The 21709-nt window shown below is 38.5% G+C and overlaps 1 protein-coding gene across 1 annotated transcript in view; it reads left to right on the top strand.

Annotated features, from left to right (window-relative positions):
• SHQ1 (SHQ1, H/ACA ribonucleoprotein assembly factor) overlaps positions 1–21709 on the top strand; it is a 95602-nt gene that overhangs the window by 30175 nt on the left and 43718 nt on the right. Inside the window, exons 7-9 of the mRNA XM_025885558.2 lie at positions 1255–1409; positions 3211–3264; positions 5771–5894. Of these exons, the coding sequence (XP_025741343.1) occupies positions 1255–1409; positions 3211–3264; positions 5771–5894 (333 nt within the window). The remainder of the gene's footprint in view (positions 1–1254; positions 1410–3210; positions 3265–5770; positions 5895–21709) is intronic.

Genomic DNA, 21709 nt, shown 5'->3' with positions numbered 1-21709 from the left:
TTATTGCTGGGTGTGAGGGATGTGTGTAGGAAAGAGAACTTGTGTCCATGACCGTTAAAAAGAAGGCGTCTGCCTTCGGCTCAGGTCATGATCCCGGCGTCCTGGGATCAGGTCCCGCATCGGGCTCCCTGCTCCTTGGGAGCTTGCTTCTCCCTCTGCCTCTCTCTCTCTCTCTGTCTCTCATGAATAAATAAATAAAAAATCTTAAAAAAAAAAAAGGAGAGTTGTAGCCTCTAAATGAAGTATTTTTTTTAAAACAGATGCACTTTTTAACCCAGTGAATCTACTCTTGGGAATCTGTTTTATAGAAATTTACGCTTCAGTATCCAAGGACATGTGGTAAGGACATTTATGCAGCATTATTAACAGTGCAGAAAACTGGAACCATAGTGGATGCCCATCAGTAGGGGGAGTGGTTGGATAGAGCATACTACACCATGGAATATTCTACTCCTTTACAAAAATTAGCTAAGTACCAATTGACTTGGAGAAAGTTGCCAGAGATCCTGAGTAAGGTAGGCTAGATGGGGAAAAATGATCTAATTCCTTGGCAGGGGTTGGGGGAGCGGTGAGGTATAAATTCCCTTGTTTATGTTTGTGTGTCTGTATAACATTATATGATAATAGAGAAAAATATGAGATGATATATACTAGATTTTTAACGTGGGGAAGGCTGTCAATGAAGATGGAGAAACCGTGACAAGCCAAAGAAGAAAAGACACACTGTTGAAAGGAACCATCCTCTTCCCTCAAGTTAAATATGTGTGATGTAACACTTTGTTTCTGTGTATAAAGAATATCAATATACTTTGCCCTTACGTTGACTATTATATGGGAATATTCTTATTTCTTTGTGTAGAACTTTCAAAGTGGGTAATGAATATTTACAGAGTGCTTTATTTAGCTATTATGTTTTGTGTTCTTGAACTGTCTTATCTTTATTTTAAAGTCAGTAGCTCCAGCAGTTAGATGCCTTGAATACAGGACAGTGTAGCAAAAAAGGGGCGTCTTGGAAATAAGGAAGAGATACTGTTTAGACATTTCTCCTTTATTTAGCTCTACTAGGGTTTGAGCAGATGCACAGCCCTTAATAAAACTGTGAAGTCTAGTTTAAAAGTTCTTTCTATATTCAGAATTAAATAACTCCTATTTTAGTTTCTATAATCGAAGTTCTAATTTTGACAAATCCTCCACACTGGGGGTTTTACAAAACTGAATGGAACGTTTAATTTTTAAATGCATTTTTTTCCCTAGTGTCTTTTTCTGAAGAAGAGAAATACCAGCTACGAAAATTTGTCAATAAATCTTACCTACTGGACAAGAGAGCTCGTCGCCAAGTGTACTACAGTTTGATTGATATCCTTCTGGCGTATTGCTATGAAACTCGTGTCACTGAAGGAGAGAAGAATGTAAGTGCCCGTATGTCTCTGCATGTTGGCATAAGTGACTGGACTAAATAAACTGTAAGGCATCACTCCTCCCGTGGAGAGTAAGAGCTGTTGTGATTAGTTATTCAGGGGGTGCTCCTGGCAGAGCTGCACATGTGCGTCGGTGGTGAGTACCAACGTGAACGCATAATGCTAGCTTGATCTTTTTTCTTCTCTCTGGGCGTCAGTGTCTACCAAGTAGCGGAGCAAGGCAATAAAGCTGAGGGTAGAGAAAGGTTATCCTGAGCTCTCATCTCTTTAGGAGATGAGTTGGCCAAAGAAGAGAGCTGTTTCTACTTGACATTGACAAGAGGTAAACTTTACCATTCCCATTTATATCTTCTGTCCAAGCTGTCCATTTGCAGATGCAAGCTTTTTACGGAGCAAGGGAATCTGAGCATTTATCCGCAGGTGTCCCTTAATTTATACAGTAGGTATGCTTCTGAAAAAATTATATGTAAATCACATTTTTAAAAACTTGAGTCATATCTTTTTTTGCTATTGAAAGAAATCCTGTAAAAGTAAAGCCTTTTATAAAGTACATTATTTTTTAAATGATCTTTTTTTAATAATACAAAATTTGTTGTATCTCTTTTTAGCCCACATTTGATTTTATAAATGAAGAGCTAAGCTTCTTTCTTACCTATATCAGTGATTGTATATTTAAAAAAGGCTGCAAAGCCAAAAAAAGTCTTTCCAGTTAACGTGCCCCTGCAGCTGTTTATAATTGTAGTTGCTCAAGGGTTATTTTCCGGCTGAGCATATGCTTTCCTTTTTTACAAATTGCACAGATAATTCCTATCAGTATAGAAGGAAAAATATACATATGAAGAAAATAATTAAAACTTCCTGTAATCTCAGCCAATCAGAAATAGCTAGTGTTACGAGGAGATACATCTCTTCCAGTTTTTCATTGTGTACTTGTGTGTATGTGTATTTAAATTGGGTCATGATGTATATTATTTAATCTGCTTTTCTCAACATCGTAGCATTAGCATAGTATTAGGATTATTATTTGATATGTGTCAAATTTTCTGTTGTTATGATTCTGAAAATTTCAAAGGTGACTCTTGAGATTTGCATTTGACTCTAAAATAAATATTAACAAGTGTATCAGGGGTATAATATAGCTGGAGATGGTTTTTGTTTCCACTCATCTTTTAAGGATACCATAATTGGAGAAAATATTTTCTTTGACAAAGAAAGTACTTCACATTATTGCTTAAGGAGATGAATGAGGGTGTTTAGTTATGCTCGATAAAATTTACCATTTTTTGATTCTTCGCATATTTGACATCATGAAGTCTTGCAACTTCAAGATCTCTAGAATGTACTTATTCTCTCACAAGCATTTTCTGAAAGTCCAAATTCTTGAGCAGCTTTTTAAGTGCCCCAGTCAGCACTTCAGCATTATCTTTGAGTCCTTTGGCAGATTATTCACAGAACATTTGGGAAGCAAGTAACTTAGTTGAGAAGGGACAGAAATTGAGGAAGCATCGCTTTGCTTTAATTTTTAGTTTCAAAGCCCCTGCTTATTTGCTCTTATGTTCTGCTACTCTTATCAGTAGAAAAGCTTTACTTTGTGAAATCCCAAGGAAAGTAGGCAGAAACTTGCCTTTGATAGCTTCTGCAAAGCAATTATTTTTACTCAGTCATGGATGCTTCTTAGTTCTTCTGTGTCAATGCTACTGAAATACTAGTTGAATAAATGGGTATATTTGCTTTATTTTGGAATGACTTTACCTCTAAAATGACAGTACTCTTTTCTTCAAAACAAATAAAGGTCGAATCTGCATGGAATATTAGAAAACTGAGTCCCACACTGTGCTGGTTTGAGGTATGATTTTCAATCGCAATTTTTTAGATTTTGTTTAAAAAGTGATGTTTCTGTTGCCATTCATTTTGGGTAATTCAAGCAATTACTTGACTTTTTAAAAGTGGAAACTTTGTTATACAAGTGTTTTTTCCATCTTTTTAATAAAATTCTAATTGCATTTGTAACTGTTTTGCTAATCATAGTATACAAATGAAGCTAGGTAGGGTGTTGTGGAATTTGGGAGAAGGAGAACACACTTTGGAGGAAGAACCACGCATGGTCTGTTGGGGGATCAGGTAGGGTGGAGTTAGAGCCTGTTTGTAAGTTGGCATATATTGCGGCTCAGAGCTCAAAGTTGGGCAGCAAACCTAGGTGATAATTCTGCTAGCTGCCATTTCCTGACCATCAAGGACCGTGTTAAGGCTTTTATATATATTGCTTCCCCTGTTCCTTCCAGTAAGTCTGTGAGAGAAGTATTATTGCTATTTTACAGATGAGGAAGCTCAGATTATATAGTTTAACTAACTTATCTTAGGTCCTACAATTAGTATGGTCAGAGCTGATAACCCTTCTAGTATAGTAATCATTCTTTTTATATCTGTTTCCTAGAAAATAGTTGTATAAGTCTTATCAAAGGATGCTATTTTAAAGTATACTAGCTCTGAACAAATTGTTGAACATCACAACAGTAATTAGAAAACTTGAAGAATGTGTCGTTTTAGGGGCACCTGGCTGGCTCATTTGGTGGAGCATATGACTCCTGATCTTGCGGTCCTCTGTTCGAGCCCCACGGTGGATGTAGAGATTACCTTAAAAAAAAAAGTGGGGGGGGTGCCTGAGTGGCTCAGTTGTTAAGTGTCTGCCTTCGGCTCAGGTCATGATCCCAGGGTCCTGGGATCGAGCCCTGCATTGGGCTCCCTGCTCATCGGGAAGCCTGCTTCTCCCTCTCCCACTCCCCCTGCTTGTGTTCCCTCTTTCGCTGTGTCTCTCTGTCAAATGAATAAATAAAATCTTTAAAAAAAAAAAAAAGAGAAAGAAAGAAAAGCTAGCATTAAAAAAAAGCTTTCAATTTAAATAGCTGATAATTGCATCATTAATTTAGTCAACTAGGTTTTTGGGTTTTTTTCCCAGTTTAAATCCTAGATACAGTAGATGGTTAAGTTTTAAATCAGAGTTGTCATGGCATCACTTTGTTCAAACAATAGATGTGAACAGGAATTGAGACATTCAGCTTTGTCAGAGAATTTTGCTACTCCAAAGAATGTTCCGTGAACCAGCAGCTTGACCAGCATCCTTGGCTGGGAGCTTGTTAGAAAGACAGAATCTCAGTCCAGACCCACTGAAGCAGAAACTGTAGCAAGGTCTCCAGGGATTCATATGCATATTAAAGATGGAGGAGCACCACTCTCTAGACTTCACTTGGGTTCTCCTTATTGCTATGATCAGCATATAATGGAGAAACTGGTTTTTGTAATGATTGCGTTGGTTACTTAGGTTGAAAACAAAGTAGTTGGTGACTAACTAATTTCATGGTTCAAGTTATTAAAATCCACATGAATAAATTCACCTATTTATGATTTTAATTTGAAATTTTTATTGTTTTTGAGATAACTTTAGAATCACCAGAGATGTTAAGAGCTATGTGAAACTTTTAAAAGTATTTAGTTTTTGGTAGAATTTTTAGAAAGTTTATAATTCTTTTTAGATAGAAGCTGTTCTTTGTCAGATACTCTATATTTTTAATCAGATCTCTCATTCACTAAGGATTAATACACATGGAAATTATTCTGCTCCCTTAGTTTTACTTGTTATATTTTAAGTTTTATATATGGGTTACATTTTTAATACAGTTTTAACCAAAATGCAATTAAAAAACAATTTTGCACAAAACTGCCTTTGTCTAGCGGTGTCAGTAAGTTTTGAATTGCTGATGGTTTCTGTTTGATACTTTTCAAGGTAAAACACTTTTTTTTCAAGAAATCACTTTTCTCTTTGATAAGTGAAAGCAAATTACTGAAGTAAATACCATGTATTTACCATGTATTACTCACGCCCAAAGCACTAAAAAAAGAAGAAGAAGAGGGAGAAGAGGGAGACTGAACACACTTCACTGACAAGTTCCACATCTTTCATCTACACTATCTGGAATGGTTCTAAAGGACAAAAACATGAAACATATATCATTTAACAGTGTCTTTTATGTGCATCTGCATTTTGTTAGTGCCATGTGTTTTAGATTCATATTTGTAATTCTTAAAAGACTTTTTAAAACTTTCCTGCTGCATATGTGATTTTTAAAGAGCATTTGTGATATCTTGATAAAGTACAAGAAATGACAAAGACTTCAGTTAAATATTTTATTGTAAGGTATATAAAAATCTCATTTCATGGTTTTGTATTTCTCTCTTGCGTGGCTTCATGATGATCCAAACTTAAGAGTTTTTAATTGAGAGTAGTTTCATATTTTGTTGTGTCCTTTTGTTTATGTAATATGGAAATGATTACTTATTTAAACTCTACTTCACAGACTTGGACTAATGTTCATGAAATTCTGGTGTCTTTTGGAAGACGAGTTTTGTGCTACCCACTTTATCGCCACTTCAAGTTGGTGATGAAAGCCTACAGAGACACTATAAAGATATTGCAATTAGGTAAGATATTCTTGTGCTTGCAGATTTGAGAGTGGAAAAGTTACTAGTCTGTGAGGATGTCATGATTTTTGCTTTTCTGTGCATAAATGAGTAATGAAAATCATCAAATGCAATCACTTCTCCCCCAGGTATATAAAGTAGTAGTTCTTCTCTGTAGGTAGATAATTACACAAGTGAGGTGTGGTACTCTTTCCTGAGAGATGCTGGAAGGATCAGTAGAAAAGATGGACACTGTATTCCAAACCATTTCATATGATAGTGGATCACATCATTCAGTATTGGAGGCCTGCAGTTTTCTGGGCACTATGCTAGGATTGTGGGTGTAATAATAAATAATAAGATATATTCCCTGTTTCTGTGCAGTTTACTGTTTTCCTGGGGGACTGTTGACAAGTAAGCAATTCCATTGTAGAGTGAAAGGTGCTCTGCCAGGGGACGAAGTGATCCCTGGGCAGGGGGCACAGAACCTGGACTTGGGAGGTCAGGAAAGACTTTCTAAAGAAAAGCACAGCTACTCTGAGGACTTTTGACTATTGCCAAATCTAATCTGAAAAGACAAAGATTAACTAGTTTTAAGGATGTGGAACATTCTGAGCTCTGAAACAAATTCCAGAGTGACTATCACAGCATCATTGGATTAAGTATATAATTTCTAAGGTAATGACTTTGAAGGTAATAGCATCCTAGTTCTGGCACATTTATTTAGAAGTAGCTTTCCATTCTTTATGGTCATTTCTTATATTCTTTCCTGGGAGTCTGGTCATTCTTTTGTCCTTAGATAAAGGTACTTCTGGGGCTTAGTTTCCAGACTTTAGGATAAGAAGGGGAAAGTAAGGAAGCTCTTCCCTTTACCACCCAGGTGACATCATTGACTTAAAAGGAAGAATCCCATCTCTAATGTTTTGTCCCTCCTAGAGGTATACCTATGTTTTTCTTTGACTTCTGTGTAACCTGTTGCCTTCTTATCCTGGGGAGAAAAATCATGTTTGAAGTAGATTCTTTTAAGGTAGATAATAATTCTAATTCTAAAAATGAATTGTAGTTAAATGAAAGATACGTTTTTATCAATCCACTTGGATTAGGCTGGCTGTATTTTATTTTGAAGGATTGTTGTTCATAGATTGTAGAGCTACTACCTTTGAAAAATCGATCTTTCTTAATTTATTGGTGGGAAAGAAACTGCTTTGTTTTTTTCTCATGTTATTTCTTCATGCTTTCTAAGATATTGAATCCCAAAAGATTACCTTGAAAAATCAACCTACTATAAATGACTGGTTGTTGAACTTGAGTTACATGCCGTCATAATTTCTTACTTAAGTCACGTTAGATGATCTGCGCATTATTCACAGATTTAAGCAGTGAGAATGAGTTTGCGATTATCCTGTTACATCATGGTTTCCAGATGGAAAACTCGCAAAACCCCCGTGTCTGTGTGTGTGTGTATGTGTGTGTGTTTGTGTATGTGTGCATGCACGCACACACAAACACACAGTTGCTACTTTTTACTCTGGGACGTAATCTAGTTCTCTGGATTTTTATTTGAAAAGTAATCAGTTCTGTGATTACATAACCAGAAATAAATTTGATTGCGTTGACTTACATGGTAATCAATTACTCAAAACGGTTTTTGTAGGTGAGAACTGCAATTGAGACTTAACTTTTCATCATTATCAATCTGACAAGAAATTGTCTTATCAGCTGTGTCTTGAGAGCCCCAGCAAACCTTAGGTAACACACTGGATGTGTGTCTGCTGAAAATGAATCTGAAGCCTCTGTTAACTGTACAGAGCATCTTCTGTGGCTAATTTGGGTCATGATTAGTTAGTGCTGAAACAGAGCTGGGTTGTCTAGAATACATGCCATAAGCTGTGGGGAGGAGGGTTGTAACTTGTGTTTGTACAGGTGGATGGCACAAGGATGTCATTATTGCCATTGAAGAATCTTGTTTGTTTGGATACTCTGTAACTGATGCAGGGGTAGCTCTTCTGTGGCATTTACTATTTTCCAAGAATGAATTTGTGCCTGCTTATAATTCAAGATGCAATCACAGCGATCACACTTTTTATTAGAAAGGTCAGTTGAGTGCTTCCATTTTTTGAAAGTAACGAATAACTCTCCCCCTTAAGAAATATTGATCTTAACTGGAATGAGCTTTCTTTTTTTTTTTTTTAAAGATTTTATTTATTTATTTGACAGAGAGAGACACAGCGAGAGAGGGAATACGAGCAGAGGGAGTGGGAGAGGGAGAAGCAGGCTTCCCGCTGAGCAGGGAGCCCGATGTGGGACTCGATCCCAGGACCCTGGGATCATGACCTGAGCCAAAGGCAGATGCTTAACGACTGAGCCACCCAGGCGCCCCTGGAATGAGCTTTCAAAACTAGTGTAGCAAGGCTTCAGAATCTATAGAATATCTCATTATAATGGGTTGACTAAGATGTAAGTTTTTTATTTTAAGATTTGAGTTTTTAAAAGAACCATGAATTTGCTTTTCCTGACTTCACAGTAGCCTTCACAAGAATTCTTTACTGGGGCACCTGTGTGGCTCAGTTGGTTAAGCGACTGCCTTCGACTCAGGTCATGATCCTGGAGTCCTGGGATTGAGTCCCACATCAGGCTCCTTGCTCAGCAGGGAGTCTGCTTCTCTCTCTGACCCTCTTCCCTCTCGTGCTCTCTATCTCTCATTCTCTCTCTCTCTCAAATAAATAAATAAAATCTTTAAAAAAAAAAAAGAATTCTTTACTGGGCCTTGGGCTAGTCTCAGTGTTGTGTTCCTTCTCCCACCCCCTAAAGACTGTGTACATTCATCTCTCGCTGTTGCTATGTGTCTAATCCAAATTCCTTTAAGGGCAGAAAACCTGCTTTGCCCCTTTAAGTACTATTCTAGTGCTTAACACAGTACCTTGTGCATGGAGTTTCTGTCCCTGGATCAGTAACCTTGGGCCACTTGATCATCTCTCCACTTTTTGTTTCTGTCCTATGTCTTGAGCACCTTTCACTTCTTTCCCCCTGTTCCATTCTTTTGGGGAAGAAGTGGGTAGAATCCTTGATGGAAGCATCACTTAGCTGTGGTTACTCACTGAAAATAAAGGAAAAAAGAGATGAAAAGAGCAGTTTTTCTTATATGCCTTGAAATTTTATTCTGTTTAGAAGTGACATGGTTTAATATTTGATTATACACTTCATACAGTTTATTATTTGTACTAATATCTGCATTTCATTAATCTTTATGATGGCATTCCTCACTCTGCTGTTGCTCAGCTTTTGAACATATAATGTAACTATTATATTGAAGGTGCTGAACATCATGGGAAACTTAGTTTTTTCTCTCAGTTCTTTGAACTCATTCTGTCTGTTCTTTTATTGTTTCTGGATGGAATATATATCCTATAAATATCATATCACATACACACCTATCTTATATAATAGATATTCTGTAAATTTTTATATCACTTTAAATTACAAGAGTCTCTTTTAAGTACTTAAAATGTCCCCTTTGAACTTGATTAAAAAAGTAAATCTTCCCTTCCCCATCTCGGGCCTGCCTTAGGCTATGAAGCCAGCCCTGGGGAGAGGGGGCTCCTCTTTGCCGTTGCAGGAAGTACTGCTTGCTTCCGTGGCAGGCCTTCCACACAGCCACCCCAGGCTGCCCCTTCCTGCTTCTCCATGCGGGGCTTTTATCAGCTGTGGGTCAGACACCAGTCTCTGTCCCCTACAATTTCTGGGGATGGTCACTTACACTCTCTAGGGGCCCTTCTTAAAACTCCCTTTCTCTTGGTTTAGGGTGACAGGAAAATAGTCCCGTCCCATCCCCCCTCTCCCGTGGAGGGTGCTTGAAACCCCATAGCACTACAGTTTTATCCAAAGAGCTCTTCTGGACCTCTTTTCCTTAAACTCCCTAGAGGTCAGTTGTGGGCTGAGAGGGTCATAAATCATGTTTTTTTGTTAGTCTCTGTAAGTTTAGCATAGAGAGGTTAGCATCTCTTTTTAAAATATGCATATACTTCCTATTTGCTTTGTCCTTTGTGGGGCTCCTTGGAAATGAGGCAGAAAGAGTCCTATCTTTGCCAGTACAGTCGTAATAACCGCAGCTACCATATTCACTCTTCCCTGTGGGCCAGCGCTAGGCTCTGTTCTTCAGATAGCTTATCTCATTTCATCCGTACTGTACTCCTGTGAAGTCAGGATTACTATCCCCATTTTGCAGGTAGAAGACAGGCTCAGAGAAGTTCAGTCACTTGCCCAGGCTCCCAAAGCCATTGGTTGGTAGAGCCTGGATTTGACACCAGGTCTATCTGACTCAAAGTCTGTGCCTTTTGAAGTGTTGAAATGGTTATAAATGAAATTATGTGAAGCCTCGTGTTTATTTTGGAATAATCCACAGAGGTTTGGGGGAAAGTGGGCCAGGTGCAGATGAAACAAGGTTGACCACACGTTGGTACCTGCTTGAAGTTGGGTGATGCATATGTGGCACCTCACCATCCTGTGGTCTCTTTCTGCGTGTGATTTTCCTTCATAAAAAGTTTTTTGGTTTTTTAAGTGTGGGCTCTTAACCACTCTAATTCAATGTTTTAAATTCAAGTTTATTCACCATTTTGTGGAAAACATTGTAATTCTTGTTCAGACAGTTGTATAAATTTTTTTGGCTAATGAAAACATATGTTTGAAATTAGTTTTTTTGGTTGTGTATATTTTGTTTTGTTTTTCAAAAATTTTATTTTTAAGCAACCTCTCCACCCAGCATGGGGTTCGATCTCAAACCCCTGAGATCAAGAGTTGCATGCTGTACTGACTGAGCCAGCCAGGCGCCCTGGGTTCTGTTTTGTTTTTAAGTCCAACAGAAACCTACCTTTGTATAAATGTTTGAGGTCTGATGACTAGTAGTTACATGGCGAGGTGTAACCGAAGGAATAGCCTTCACGAGATTAGTTCTTATTACCAACTAAAAGCTGGTTTTGCTTCATATAATTAATAGTCCTTACATATTAGTCATTATTGGGCTTAATAATCAATTTTTCAGAAAGGACTGCCTTGGCTCTTCTGTAGATAGATATAATAGCACAATCAGTGTGGAAGACAAGAAGAGCCGTAGCACAAGGCTTGGGGCTGCTCTTTTTCTTTAAGAAAGATGATTGTCCAAGAAATAGGGGTATGGCAGGTGTATTATGTGAATTCTGAGTTCTCTTGCAACCTTGGAGATGAATTGGTTTTTAGCATTTGAATTCTGTTTAGCCCAAAGTCAGTTTAGCAGGTTCTTTGTATTGACTTGTAGAAATTACCCCCAATTTGAAAACCAAAAGATGAAATCACTAGGATTTTCCAGTGTTGATATTTATCTGTATTTAATTTTTTTTTTTTTTTTGAGAGAGAGAGAGTGTGATCTCCTGCACCAGAGAAGGTTGTGGGCCGGGGGGGGGGGGGGGGGGGGGGGGGGGGGGGGGGGGGGAAGAATCTCAAGCAGGCTCCACGCCCAGCGCAGAGTCCAATCCAAGGTTCAGTCTCACGTTCTGAGATCCTAACCTGAGCTGAAATCAAGAGTCGGATGCTCAACCGACTGAGCCACCCAGGTGCCCCATCTGTATTTAATTTTTATGAGTTCACTGTTATGGACATTTTAAAGAACTGTTAGACCTTCTAATTTTTACTCCTTAAATACATTATGTAAAATTATTTTGCAAGTTATTCACCAGTGTTGAGCAGTTTACTGTGTCAAGGTGCTGAGCTGGCTCTGGAGGTATACTCGTGAACAGGGGAAGTGCGACTCACACACTCAGGGAGCTTAAATTCTCATGCAGGGGCATGGAATTATACAACTATTAGGTTTTTTAAAAACTGCATTTGTAGTAAGTTCAGAGGAGAAAAATATTGGATGAAAATATAAAGTCAGGGTAATGGACTAGCTTTTAAGTTGTCATTTAAAACATGCGACAGAGGGGGGCCTCGACCTTATTTGACTTTTGATTCTCAGTTCCTCTTCTAGTTTCCTGTCATTCTAAAGTACTTGTTAATTGGTTGATGAGTTCATGTATTTATCCGTTCAACGGTATTTGGTCAGTACCCACTAAAATGCGATTTATTATGTGCAGAGTACCCTGTAAATACAGAGAGCTGCGGAAAGATCCATTAGACTCGTGTACTGTATTTGGGGAGTGTATGTACTCATAGGGGAGCTAAGATGTCCGTCCAAAACAAAATGCGGTAGACTGGTAAGTAGAGTGCGTGAAATATGGACAAAATAGTTCAAAAAAGGGGCGTTGCTGTTTCACTAGGAATCAGAGAAAGCTTCATTTAAGGCATGAGATTTGAATTGGGACTTGAAGGATGAGTGGTATTTAGGCACAGAAAGATGGGGACAAGTATTCTAAATACTATGAGTGAACAGTGTGAAGAAGTTCCTAGGCTAGTGTCGTTTCATCAGTGACAATTTCGAGTTGATAGACTGATCCCGAGACTTGCCCTACAGCCTCTATATCTAGTTCCCCTTCCTATGTGAGTTCACTGGTTCACCAGAATTGGTTTCTCTCCTCCTTTATTATTATCGCTTAATTCCCTGCTCCCTATCCAGGAGGAAATTCTTACTCTCTGTTCTCTTCCTCTCCTGAATTGTTCTTGAGCTTTTATTTCCTAGTCAATTCTCCATTGCAATTAAAATGTTTCTAAGAATGGAGCAATCCTAGTGCTTTCAGGAAATTTAAATAGCATGGAATTCAAATAAAATATCGAAGTGCCATTTGTGCCTGTTTCTGCTAACCACTTACATACCAACTAATCCAGGAAAGGAGGGCTTCTGAGCCCCAGAGCATGTGCGCTGCAGCTGAAATGAGTAAGAGGTGGACAGGGCTCTGCTGTGTGGTCATGACTGAGCTGGGTCCTTGGGCTCTCTCGCCCTGGATTGTCCTGCCATGTGGCGAAGCAAATTCCTTCTACTCCCTTCTCTTCCTCAGAGCCAAAATCTGTGTCTTACAGTCTCTTAAATTGGCACATTCTTCCTCTTTATCTATATTACTCGTCATTGGAGCCTTTGTAGGTTTATACCTACACTCCTGTATTGAAGGAGATTGTATATGAGCATAAACATTAAGGCGAGGAAAATAAAATTCCAGTCATCACCATAGAATTCCTTTTTCCTCTAATAATCCTGTGAATCACTAGAATTTTAAAAAGTTGCTCTCATGATAATTTCTGGGGTACATTTGTATAAAACATTCTTTGTTCTTTTAAAATACTTTGCAGGGGGCAGCATTTCCTGTATGGCTTACAAATAATAAATTGCCTTTTAATTGCCACAGATGATTAAGAGCTTATGGTTATTCTGCTACCAAAAAAATCACTTGAAATATTTGTGTTAGTGTGCTTTGGAAATTTGAGTTACATAGTAATGCTTACTGGTGGGTATAGCTCAAAATCAGCTGATCTCTTAAATATTTAATTATTGAAATCTGCATTATATATCCAATACTATCTGAATACTATTTGAATAGTATTTCCAATACAATTCAATACTATATTGAAATCAATAAATAATTGAAATCTGCATTATATTTCCAATACCATTTAAGATAAGTTTTGTTCATTTCTGCAGTTTTGGAGCTGAGCAATGTGGAAAACCAGGTTAGTTATGTGGTTTGATATTATGGCTTAAAAATTTTTTCTATAGTTAGTGCCTCGTTTAATAAATCTAAAGTCAGTTTTGAGATTGTTTTTATTGATCTGAATTTTTAAGGAAGTAACTTTAAGTTTACTTTTTTTTTAAGAGGATAAAGGCAGAAAATGGTATATATTTAAGACAGATTTGGAAGAACAAAGAGGAAATATTTTATTTGATCCTAATGAATCACGGTCCTGTTGCAGAGTAATAGCAACAGGCCTAGGTGAAGTTCATTAAATAGTACTTCATATGTTATCTGGAAAACATGGAAGAATTATATTCTTGCAATTTTGAGTTCCTTTAAATAGGAATTAATAACTGAAAAATGGAGACATTTATGCAACATATATAAATCAAATTCCTTCTCTGTGCAAGGCATCATAACAGAATCAGCAAAGAGTTATAGGAATATATATATGAAAAAAAGCCTTAGCTTTTAAGGAGTTTATTATGTAACAGTAATGGTAAGACAAAGGAAAGATACAAAATATGGGTATTTACAAGATACAAAGGAGAAAGTCCCTTAGGAAAATAACTTAACTGGACTCAAAGGCCAAATCTAAATGCATCTTGTATGACCTATGAGCCAAAAATGCTTTTTACATCTTTAAATGTTGAACAAAAAAATAAAAAATAGTGTTTGATGACACAGTGTCAATTATATGAAATTCAAATTTTAATGCCCATAAATAAAGCTTTATTGGAATACATTCATGCTGGTTCACTTACATGTTGTTTATGGCTACTTTTGGGATATGATGGCAGAGTTGAGCAGTTGAAACATTATGTGGCCTGCAGAGCCTAAATATTTACTCTCTGAGTCTTTACAGAAAAAATGATCCTACCCTTGCTCTAGATATATGTATCTAGAGGGTTGAAAGGGAAACTTTCACGAGTGAGCAGAGGTCTTTGGCTGCCTTCCATCCCAAATACTGGCCAGTGTTGAAGGGGATCATTTCAGCTTTTTCTCTCCTGCACATAGGGTGAGATGTAGCTGATCTAGCTAGTTCCCATAAGAGTAGGTCCCTCAACATTAGGGGAAGTGAATTGAGATGCCTGCTTTTCCAGACGGGTGAGTGAGTGACAATGGCAGGGTTTAAGACAGTCGGGAGTAATGAGGCCTGTGTGAGATGGCAACATACATGCCCCGTTTGTAGCCTGTTGTTGCCATGTGGATCTGTAGCATTGCCAGTTTGGGGGACTTAAAAAGAATTAGAAAGCAATGATCTTTAAGATAATATTTTTCAAAAGTGAAACTATTAATGATGAAGTAGAGGTTCTAAATAATACCCTCAGAGCCATTGCATGACTGAGTGCCCAGATCCACCTGTGTGGGTCCTAGGTTTTTTCATTCCGACTCCAAGCATTCCCAGTGCCGACCTGTTTTTCTCACACCCTCTTGCCCCTGCCAGTTTCCAGCTGCATTGAGAGCTTGCACCAAACCCCTGCTCTTTCAGTCCCAGTTTGAGGCTGAGTCTCAACCTTGTATGTTTCAGGAGTAGATTGCAGAAGGAGGTAGGACATAGCTTGCATTACCTAAGTAACTATGCCCGGAAACCTTAAAAAACAAAAAACAAAAACAAGGTAGAACCCTTACTTTTCTTTCCACTTTGTGTTGCTCTTGTCAGCCAGAACCTGGTCAGGATAGAGGGGATGAATCACAGGATTCCAGGAAACTGTGACCCCAGTAGGGGGCTTTTGAATAGAAGTGAGGGCTTGATAAGGAAGAAGCAAACAGCATAGGTCTAATGAGGGAGGCTTAGTGGTAGTTATTACTTAAAGAAAGTGTGGGATTTACAAAAGAAATGAAGGAAGGTATTCCCTGAGAAAGTAGAAGGTAAGGAAAAGCAGGTAGAGGAAAATAAGAGTTAGGTCCAAGAAATGGCCAGTACTCTAGTTTGTGTGGAGGCTTGGGTTGTGAAGGGGAGTTGTGGGGAAGAGGTGTGAATGGTGTGCTGGGCCAGGATTGTGGATAGCCTGCAGTGCCTTGCTGAAGAGACTGGGCCTTACTCACTGAGGTACCACTGCAGAGTGGTGGTGTTGGTCTGTGACAGGCTCACAAAGTCGGATTCATCCAGCAGTAACACCGAGGATCCAGTCATCGAAGGGGGTGAGATTAGTGGTACAGACGAGAGGAGACCACGATTCTTACCTGAAGCCAAGTAGTTTAGGGGCAGTTAATAGGGTCTGAACTGGAGTGCCTGCAGTGACGTGGAGGAGGAAGGAATATGGGGGCAGATGCTTCTCAGGTAGCGAGGGAGAAGCAGGTGGGGCCCTCAATCCCATCTGACCTGTTGTCCTTCCCTTGTCATCTGTAAAGTGTTGCAGGGTCATTGTCTCATTTCCTTCCCATAGCAGTTCTTAAGAAGTCTCCCCCCTCTGTTGACATGTGGAAACAGATTCAGATTAAGGATCAAACACCAGGAGCAAGGGGACCCACAGCCCCCATGACCGACCCCCGTGACCGACCATGGGCTGCGTAACTGTTCTACATAGAACAGTTACAATTGTTACCATTTTTACATTGCAGAGACATTAGCTAGAACTGCATAAAAATTATGTATATGTGGCTTTTTAATGATCTTTCTTTAGCCTTTTATAATTTGGGACCAGAATTCTAAAATCTTAATTCCATAGTCAAAATTTCATGTAACCTTTTAATGCGCAATAAACTTCCATGTAGATATGGATGCCTAGTCATTTTTACTAAATTATATTTACTGTACATTGATTAAAATGTAAAGAAGCGTAACTCTGTTTTATCAATGTGCACATCATTTGGCAGTGAACATACACTCACTGTAATACAGGGAGGGTTTTAAAAGGGCTAGTTCTTTCTCCCTTGACATACTCATCAGTATATCAAAGCGCCAGAAGGAGCTCATAAAGGCTGGTAGGACTAGGTTGGTTTTTTCCTTTTATGAGCCATTTGAGGGATCCAGTTGTCTTTCTTCCTATATATTTCTTCTTTCTGACTTCATGTACAATTTTAGTTTTCCCAGTTTGAAACTAAACTAAATCCAAAGAAAGAGTCAGAACTGAATATTAAGTAATATCTATTGAAAAACAGTTTCGTAGTTTTAATTAAAACAACATCAAGATGAATTTATTTGAAGTTGAGCTACCAGGTATTGAGATACATTCTGTATTCATAAGGAGGAACAGTTAAAGTAAAATTTTACCTGCAGAATTACAAAGTTGTAAACACTATTTTAATTAATTATTTATTATTTATTTATTATTTTTAAAAGTAGGCTCCATACCCAGCATAGAGCTCAATTCGGGGCTTGAATTTACAACCTTCAGATCAAGACCTGACCTGAGATCAAGAGTTGGGTGCTTAACCGACTGAGTCACCCAGGTGCCCCCTTTTTTTTTTCTTTTTTTTAATCTAGGTTTAGATTGCAACTGTATCCAAAGCGTTTTTCCTTGAATCTTCAGCTTCTTAACCTTCTACCTTTGTGTTTACTATATAGGTGGGTTTTTTTGTTTTTTTTTTAATGTTCTGTCTTGAATTTGGTTGCTTCTAGACTGAAGCAACCACCACTTTGGTGACTTTAAGGCAAATGGAGTTTATGTCAAGGCTGTCCTTCTAAACCAGCAAACCTTGCAGGAATTGTTAGAGCAGAAAAGGCAAAAGGCAGCCTTGGGTTAAATCCATTATTTGAACTTTTGATGGTGTAGTGATATAAGAAAGTTGGCAGAGTTACATTCTTTCGTGTCAGGGAATAGACACAATAAGGGAAGGCACGAACAAATTGGATATTCCACATTTGTCATGGCACAAAGTAAATCTATAGATCACACAGGTATTATAACTAGACACTAACTGAGGAGTTTGACCAAGTGTTTCTGAACTTAGGCTTTATGTACTCCAGACTATATTAACAACCAGCCTTATTGAACAGGATCCTACGGTTTGTTAGATATTGTTCTAGATGAGGGAAGAAAAGTGAAGAGCTGCCATGTTCTTTTCCTGTCCAGGTGATAAATATTGACACAGTATTTATTGCATAGTGGCTGGGAGGCAGATGGACTTACTTTCAAGCCCTGACTGTTGCTTCATAACTGCAATCTTGGCCAACTCCATATCCTTGAGTCTCTTTTCTCATTTATGAAATGAGCAAGGAAGTACCTAATTAGTGGGGTTAAATGATTTAATGTGTGTAAAGTACTCGGTGCAGAGCAAGTGGGTAGCTCCTAACTCCCATATTAGGGTGTGCCAGGCATTATGAAAGAGTCCAGATCAGCTGGAGGGAGAGTTGGGACCCCATTTCTAGAAGCAGTACTGCCTGATTTGAGACTTGATGGTGAATTAGGGTTGGACTTGGAGTTATGCATTCCAGGCAAAGGGAACATCTACAAAGTATATGTTTGCTTTGTGTTACTTTTGTTTGTGGCTATAATAATAATATATGTATTTATAACTAAAAATGTTTTAAAAATCAATACAGGATCATAAATTTGTGCTCAAAATAGTAACTCTTATTGCTTCCTATTTGTTTCTTATTACAGCTCTGAAATGTAAGAGCCTAAACAACCATATGAGGAATTTTAGGATAAAACAGTGAAATGGTTTGAGAAGCATTCATAAAGCTGAATTTAACGTATGTTTGTGTTAATTGTTAGGAACTTGACTTTAAGCTACTTCCTAACAGGGCCTGGCATTGAAGCAAATTACCACACTTCGATTCTCTTAATTTTGATTAATTTGACACAATTATCCTATCATGTGTTTTTATGGTTAATAATCTATGAAAATTAATGTTAGAAGTAATTCCTTCTGATAATGTGGTCTCATAAAAATCCCAGGAATCTAACGACATCTATCATCTTAAAACGATAGCAGTGTTGGCTTTTATTTTTAGTTGATTTTTATAAATAAAGACCAAGCAGTGCCTTCCTTCAGGTATTCTAAATAACCACTTCTTTTTCCTTTACTCTTTTTGGCTGCTTGTCTTACTAGCTCAAAACTTTAAAGGATAGAACTAGATACCCAGAAAACCACAGCCACATAGCAGCTATAATGTATCAGGAGTTGAAAAGAAATTTAGCTTTTATTATGTAGAGTTAGCAATTTATATTATCTTTCTTTCGCTGGCTGAAAGCCAGCAAAAAAAAAAAAAAATCCACTATTCTGATCATCTCTTAAGTGCTTCCAACCATGAGCTGGTCTGTCTGTCAGACGTTGCCAAACCTGATCTGCTACAGGAAAATTTCAAATAGCCAGTGGATTCCGATTTAAAATAGCTCAATCTTGTCTCTGTTTTGAGATCTATTAGCCTAAAATGCCACATCTGTACAGAATAGGAAAACACTGCTCTTAGTTTACCTTCTCTCTCTCTCTCTTTTTTTAAGTGGGCTCCACGCCCAGCGTGGCACCAAACATGGGGCTTGAACTCACAACCCTGAGATCAAGACCTAAGCTGAGATCAGAAGTCAGACGCTTAACCAAGTGAGCCACCTGGTTGCCCCAGTTTGCCTTCTCTTTAAAGAAAAGCTGGTGAAGGGGGTAGCCAGAAAATGTGTTAAGTACTGTTTACTGCCCACCTGCTTGATACTGGCATGCATATTTTTCTTTATGTTGTCATTATGTTTCTCTGTGTTGTTATTGTACAGTCATTTTCCCTGAGGTAAAACATTCATGGCACTTGTCATTTATAAAATACCAGGATACTAATTTTAAACTGCCTTCACGAGTGAACAAGAGATCTGGGTCCCAGAAGCCTTTCTTCCATGGTTACGGTTGGCTTAAGTAAAGACCGTGTCGATCTGGAGGATCCCTAACTCTGGAGACGTAACATCTTGGAGAGGCCTGTTGGTGCATTGCTGTAGTGAAAACAGTTACCGTGGTTACTGTGCAAGGCACCTTCTTTTTTCCTGCTTTGGACTAGGCGGCGAACTGGCTGAAAGCGGTCACTTTCCTCCAGTGTCTTTGAGCAGGAAAAACGTCCTCAGATTTAGGCCTGAGCGGCTTTTTATACCTGTATGCTATGTGCCGAGCCCACAACTGGGTAAAGCCCCCTAGGAGCCAGGTGCTTTGAGTCCCTGAAGGCTTCTGGCCACTGGCTGCGTGACAGCTTGGAGCAAGGCCAGTTTTTTTTTTTTTTTGCTGATAGCTGTTAGAGAAGTGGTTAACAACCTGAGAGAAAGAGCAGTCAGTACAAAAGAGAGTAAAAAAACATGCGTGCTGCACAAGTCTCCTGGCTGTGCGGCTATAATCGTCTACGGTTATGTAGTGGGAACAAAAGAGACCCAAGTATGACCTTGGGGTAACAATCCACATTGCTGGGGAAAGGATGATTTAAATGTACTTACATTGTTCTAGATTGTCAACTGCCAGTGGCTGAGTTATCTTTTACCTTTTTTGTCACATAGCATACTGTGAAGATAGTTTGAATGAGACATACGGTGAAAACACAGCTTTCCAAGAGCGCGCAACTTTCCCTTTCAAAACTGCTTTGCATGTGATTTTCTAAAATTACCTGATCTAAATATTGCTTCTCAGTTGTTCAAAATTACAATTTACAGAAAATTTAAATATGAATTAAAATTTTTTAGCATTCTTTGCCAATATTTCAGGGGTTGGCTGTGTAGCTGAGTGTGTCTCACTTTTTGTTAAACAAATAAATGTTTATTGTGGGGGAATCTTGAAAAGAGGGGCAAGTACAAAGAAGAGTAAGCCACTGTAGGCCTGCATGTAAAACAGTGCTAGGCACACGTCAGGCACTTAGATACTTTTTCAGTGAATGCAGAGACACACGTTAATACCCTTTGGGTGTAAATATACTTAAGGTTTTTTCCTATGTGTATTTGTCTTTTTACAAAAAATAGGAGTCAAAATGTACAAATACAGTGTAACTTTTCTTTAAATTAAAAAAAGTTATTTTTGACATTTCTTATATTATTATTCTTTGGAGGTAGTGAAGATGTGAATTTGCCTGTGGTCCTTAGCAAGGGGACAACCTTACTTGAGGCATGTCTGCTAAAGGAAGCTATATAGTTTCATTAGGGTAATGATTGCCTTGGATTCCATTAAACATGTGACCTTACTTCCATACCCTTCTTAATAAATATCCCTGGAGTTGGGCCTCTTATCCCTGCTGTCGACAACTGCTTTTAGGCCTTCATACCTCGTCCTGTTTACACCTGTCTCCCCAGCCCGTGACACTCTCTGACTCCCTCCCAGCTCACCTGCTTACTCCTCCCCAGTCCCCTGCTTGAACCACCTGCTCCAACCAAATGATCTTTTCCTGTTGTTCCCTGAACCCACCCCATTTAAAGTCTCCTTTTCCCACCATCCTTCAAGCCAGCATATTGCCCCATTTTTCTTCACTCACTCATTTGCTGTGAGGTCTTGCTCCAAATCCTGCATTTTCTGTTAACTGGCTTATATTAGTCGGGTATGGGGACCTCGAGGGTAGGATTCTGGAGTGTCGCGCTATAGAGGGGCTTGTGTAAGTTTCAAGTAAATAGTTTTTTGTGTTTTTTTTCCTTTTGCTTGTTTTTTGTTGTTTGTTTTGTAAAGACCTATGATTAACTTTTAAAACTTTAAGTTGGTAGTTATAAAAGTAAACTCCTTCTCCCTGGACCCTGTCCCTCCAAAAAAGAGAGAAAGAGAGAGAAAGTAAGAAATTGGCATATGCTTGCCCTGACATTTTCTTCTCTTTGGCAATTAAAACTGTTCAAGAAATTCTTACACATTAGTTAGTTCTCTGTTGATTTTTTTCTCTTGAGATAACATGGCTAACTTGGTTTCATCACTTCTGTGAGTTTTGATTGTATTTCCTGCCTCCTGTCATCAGACTCTGCCTTCAACATTACATACTTTGTAATGAAAATAGTCTTGCCGTGGGGGGTCCACACTAGTCATTTGATATAGTTAACCCAGGCCACTCTAATAGTCACAGGTCTGGTCTTGACTTAACCAAATGTAGTTTTAGGCCTTCTAAGTATTTGTTTCTCTTAACCAATTGAGCAATGGGGTTTTTATTGGCATTCTTCCCATCTGCATGTGAGGAAGCCACATAGTTAAAACTTTTGAAAAAGCTTGGCCCCTGCTTTGAACTTAATTTCTAACTCCAGAATAATAAAATGTGTTGGCGACAGAATGGGCCAAGAACGTGTGGGTAATGTAGTACAGTGGCTAGCCACAAGCCAGTTGGTGCAG

This window comes from Callorhinus ursinus, unplaced genomic scaffold (assembly GCF_003265705.2).
Source record: "Callorhinus ursinus isolate GAN/ISIS: 27379988/994484 unplaced genomic scaffold, GSC_fseal_2.0 scaffold15, whole genome shotgun sequence".
Lineage (NCBI taxonomy): Eukaryota > Metazoa > Chordata > Mammalia > Carnivora > Otariidae > Callorhinus > Callorhinus ursinus.
Note: the sequence above shows the minus strand (reverse complement) of the source record. Positions and strands in the feature narration are given on the sequence as shown.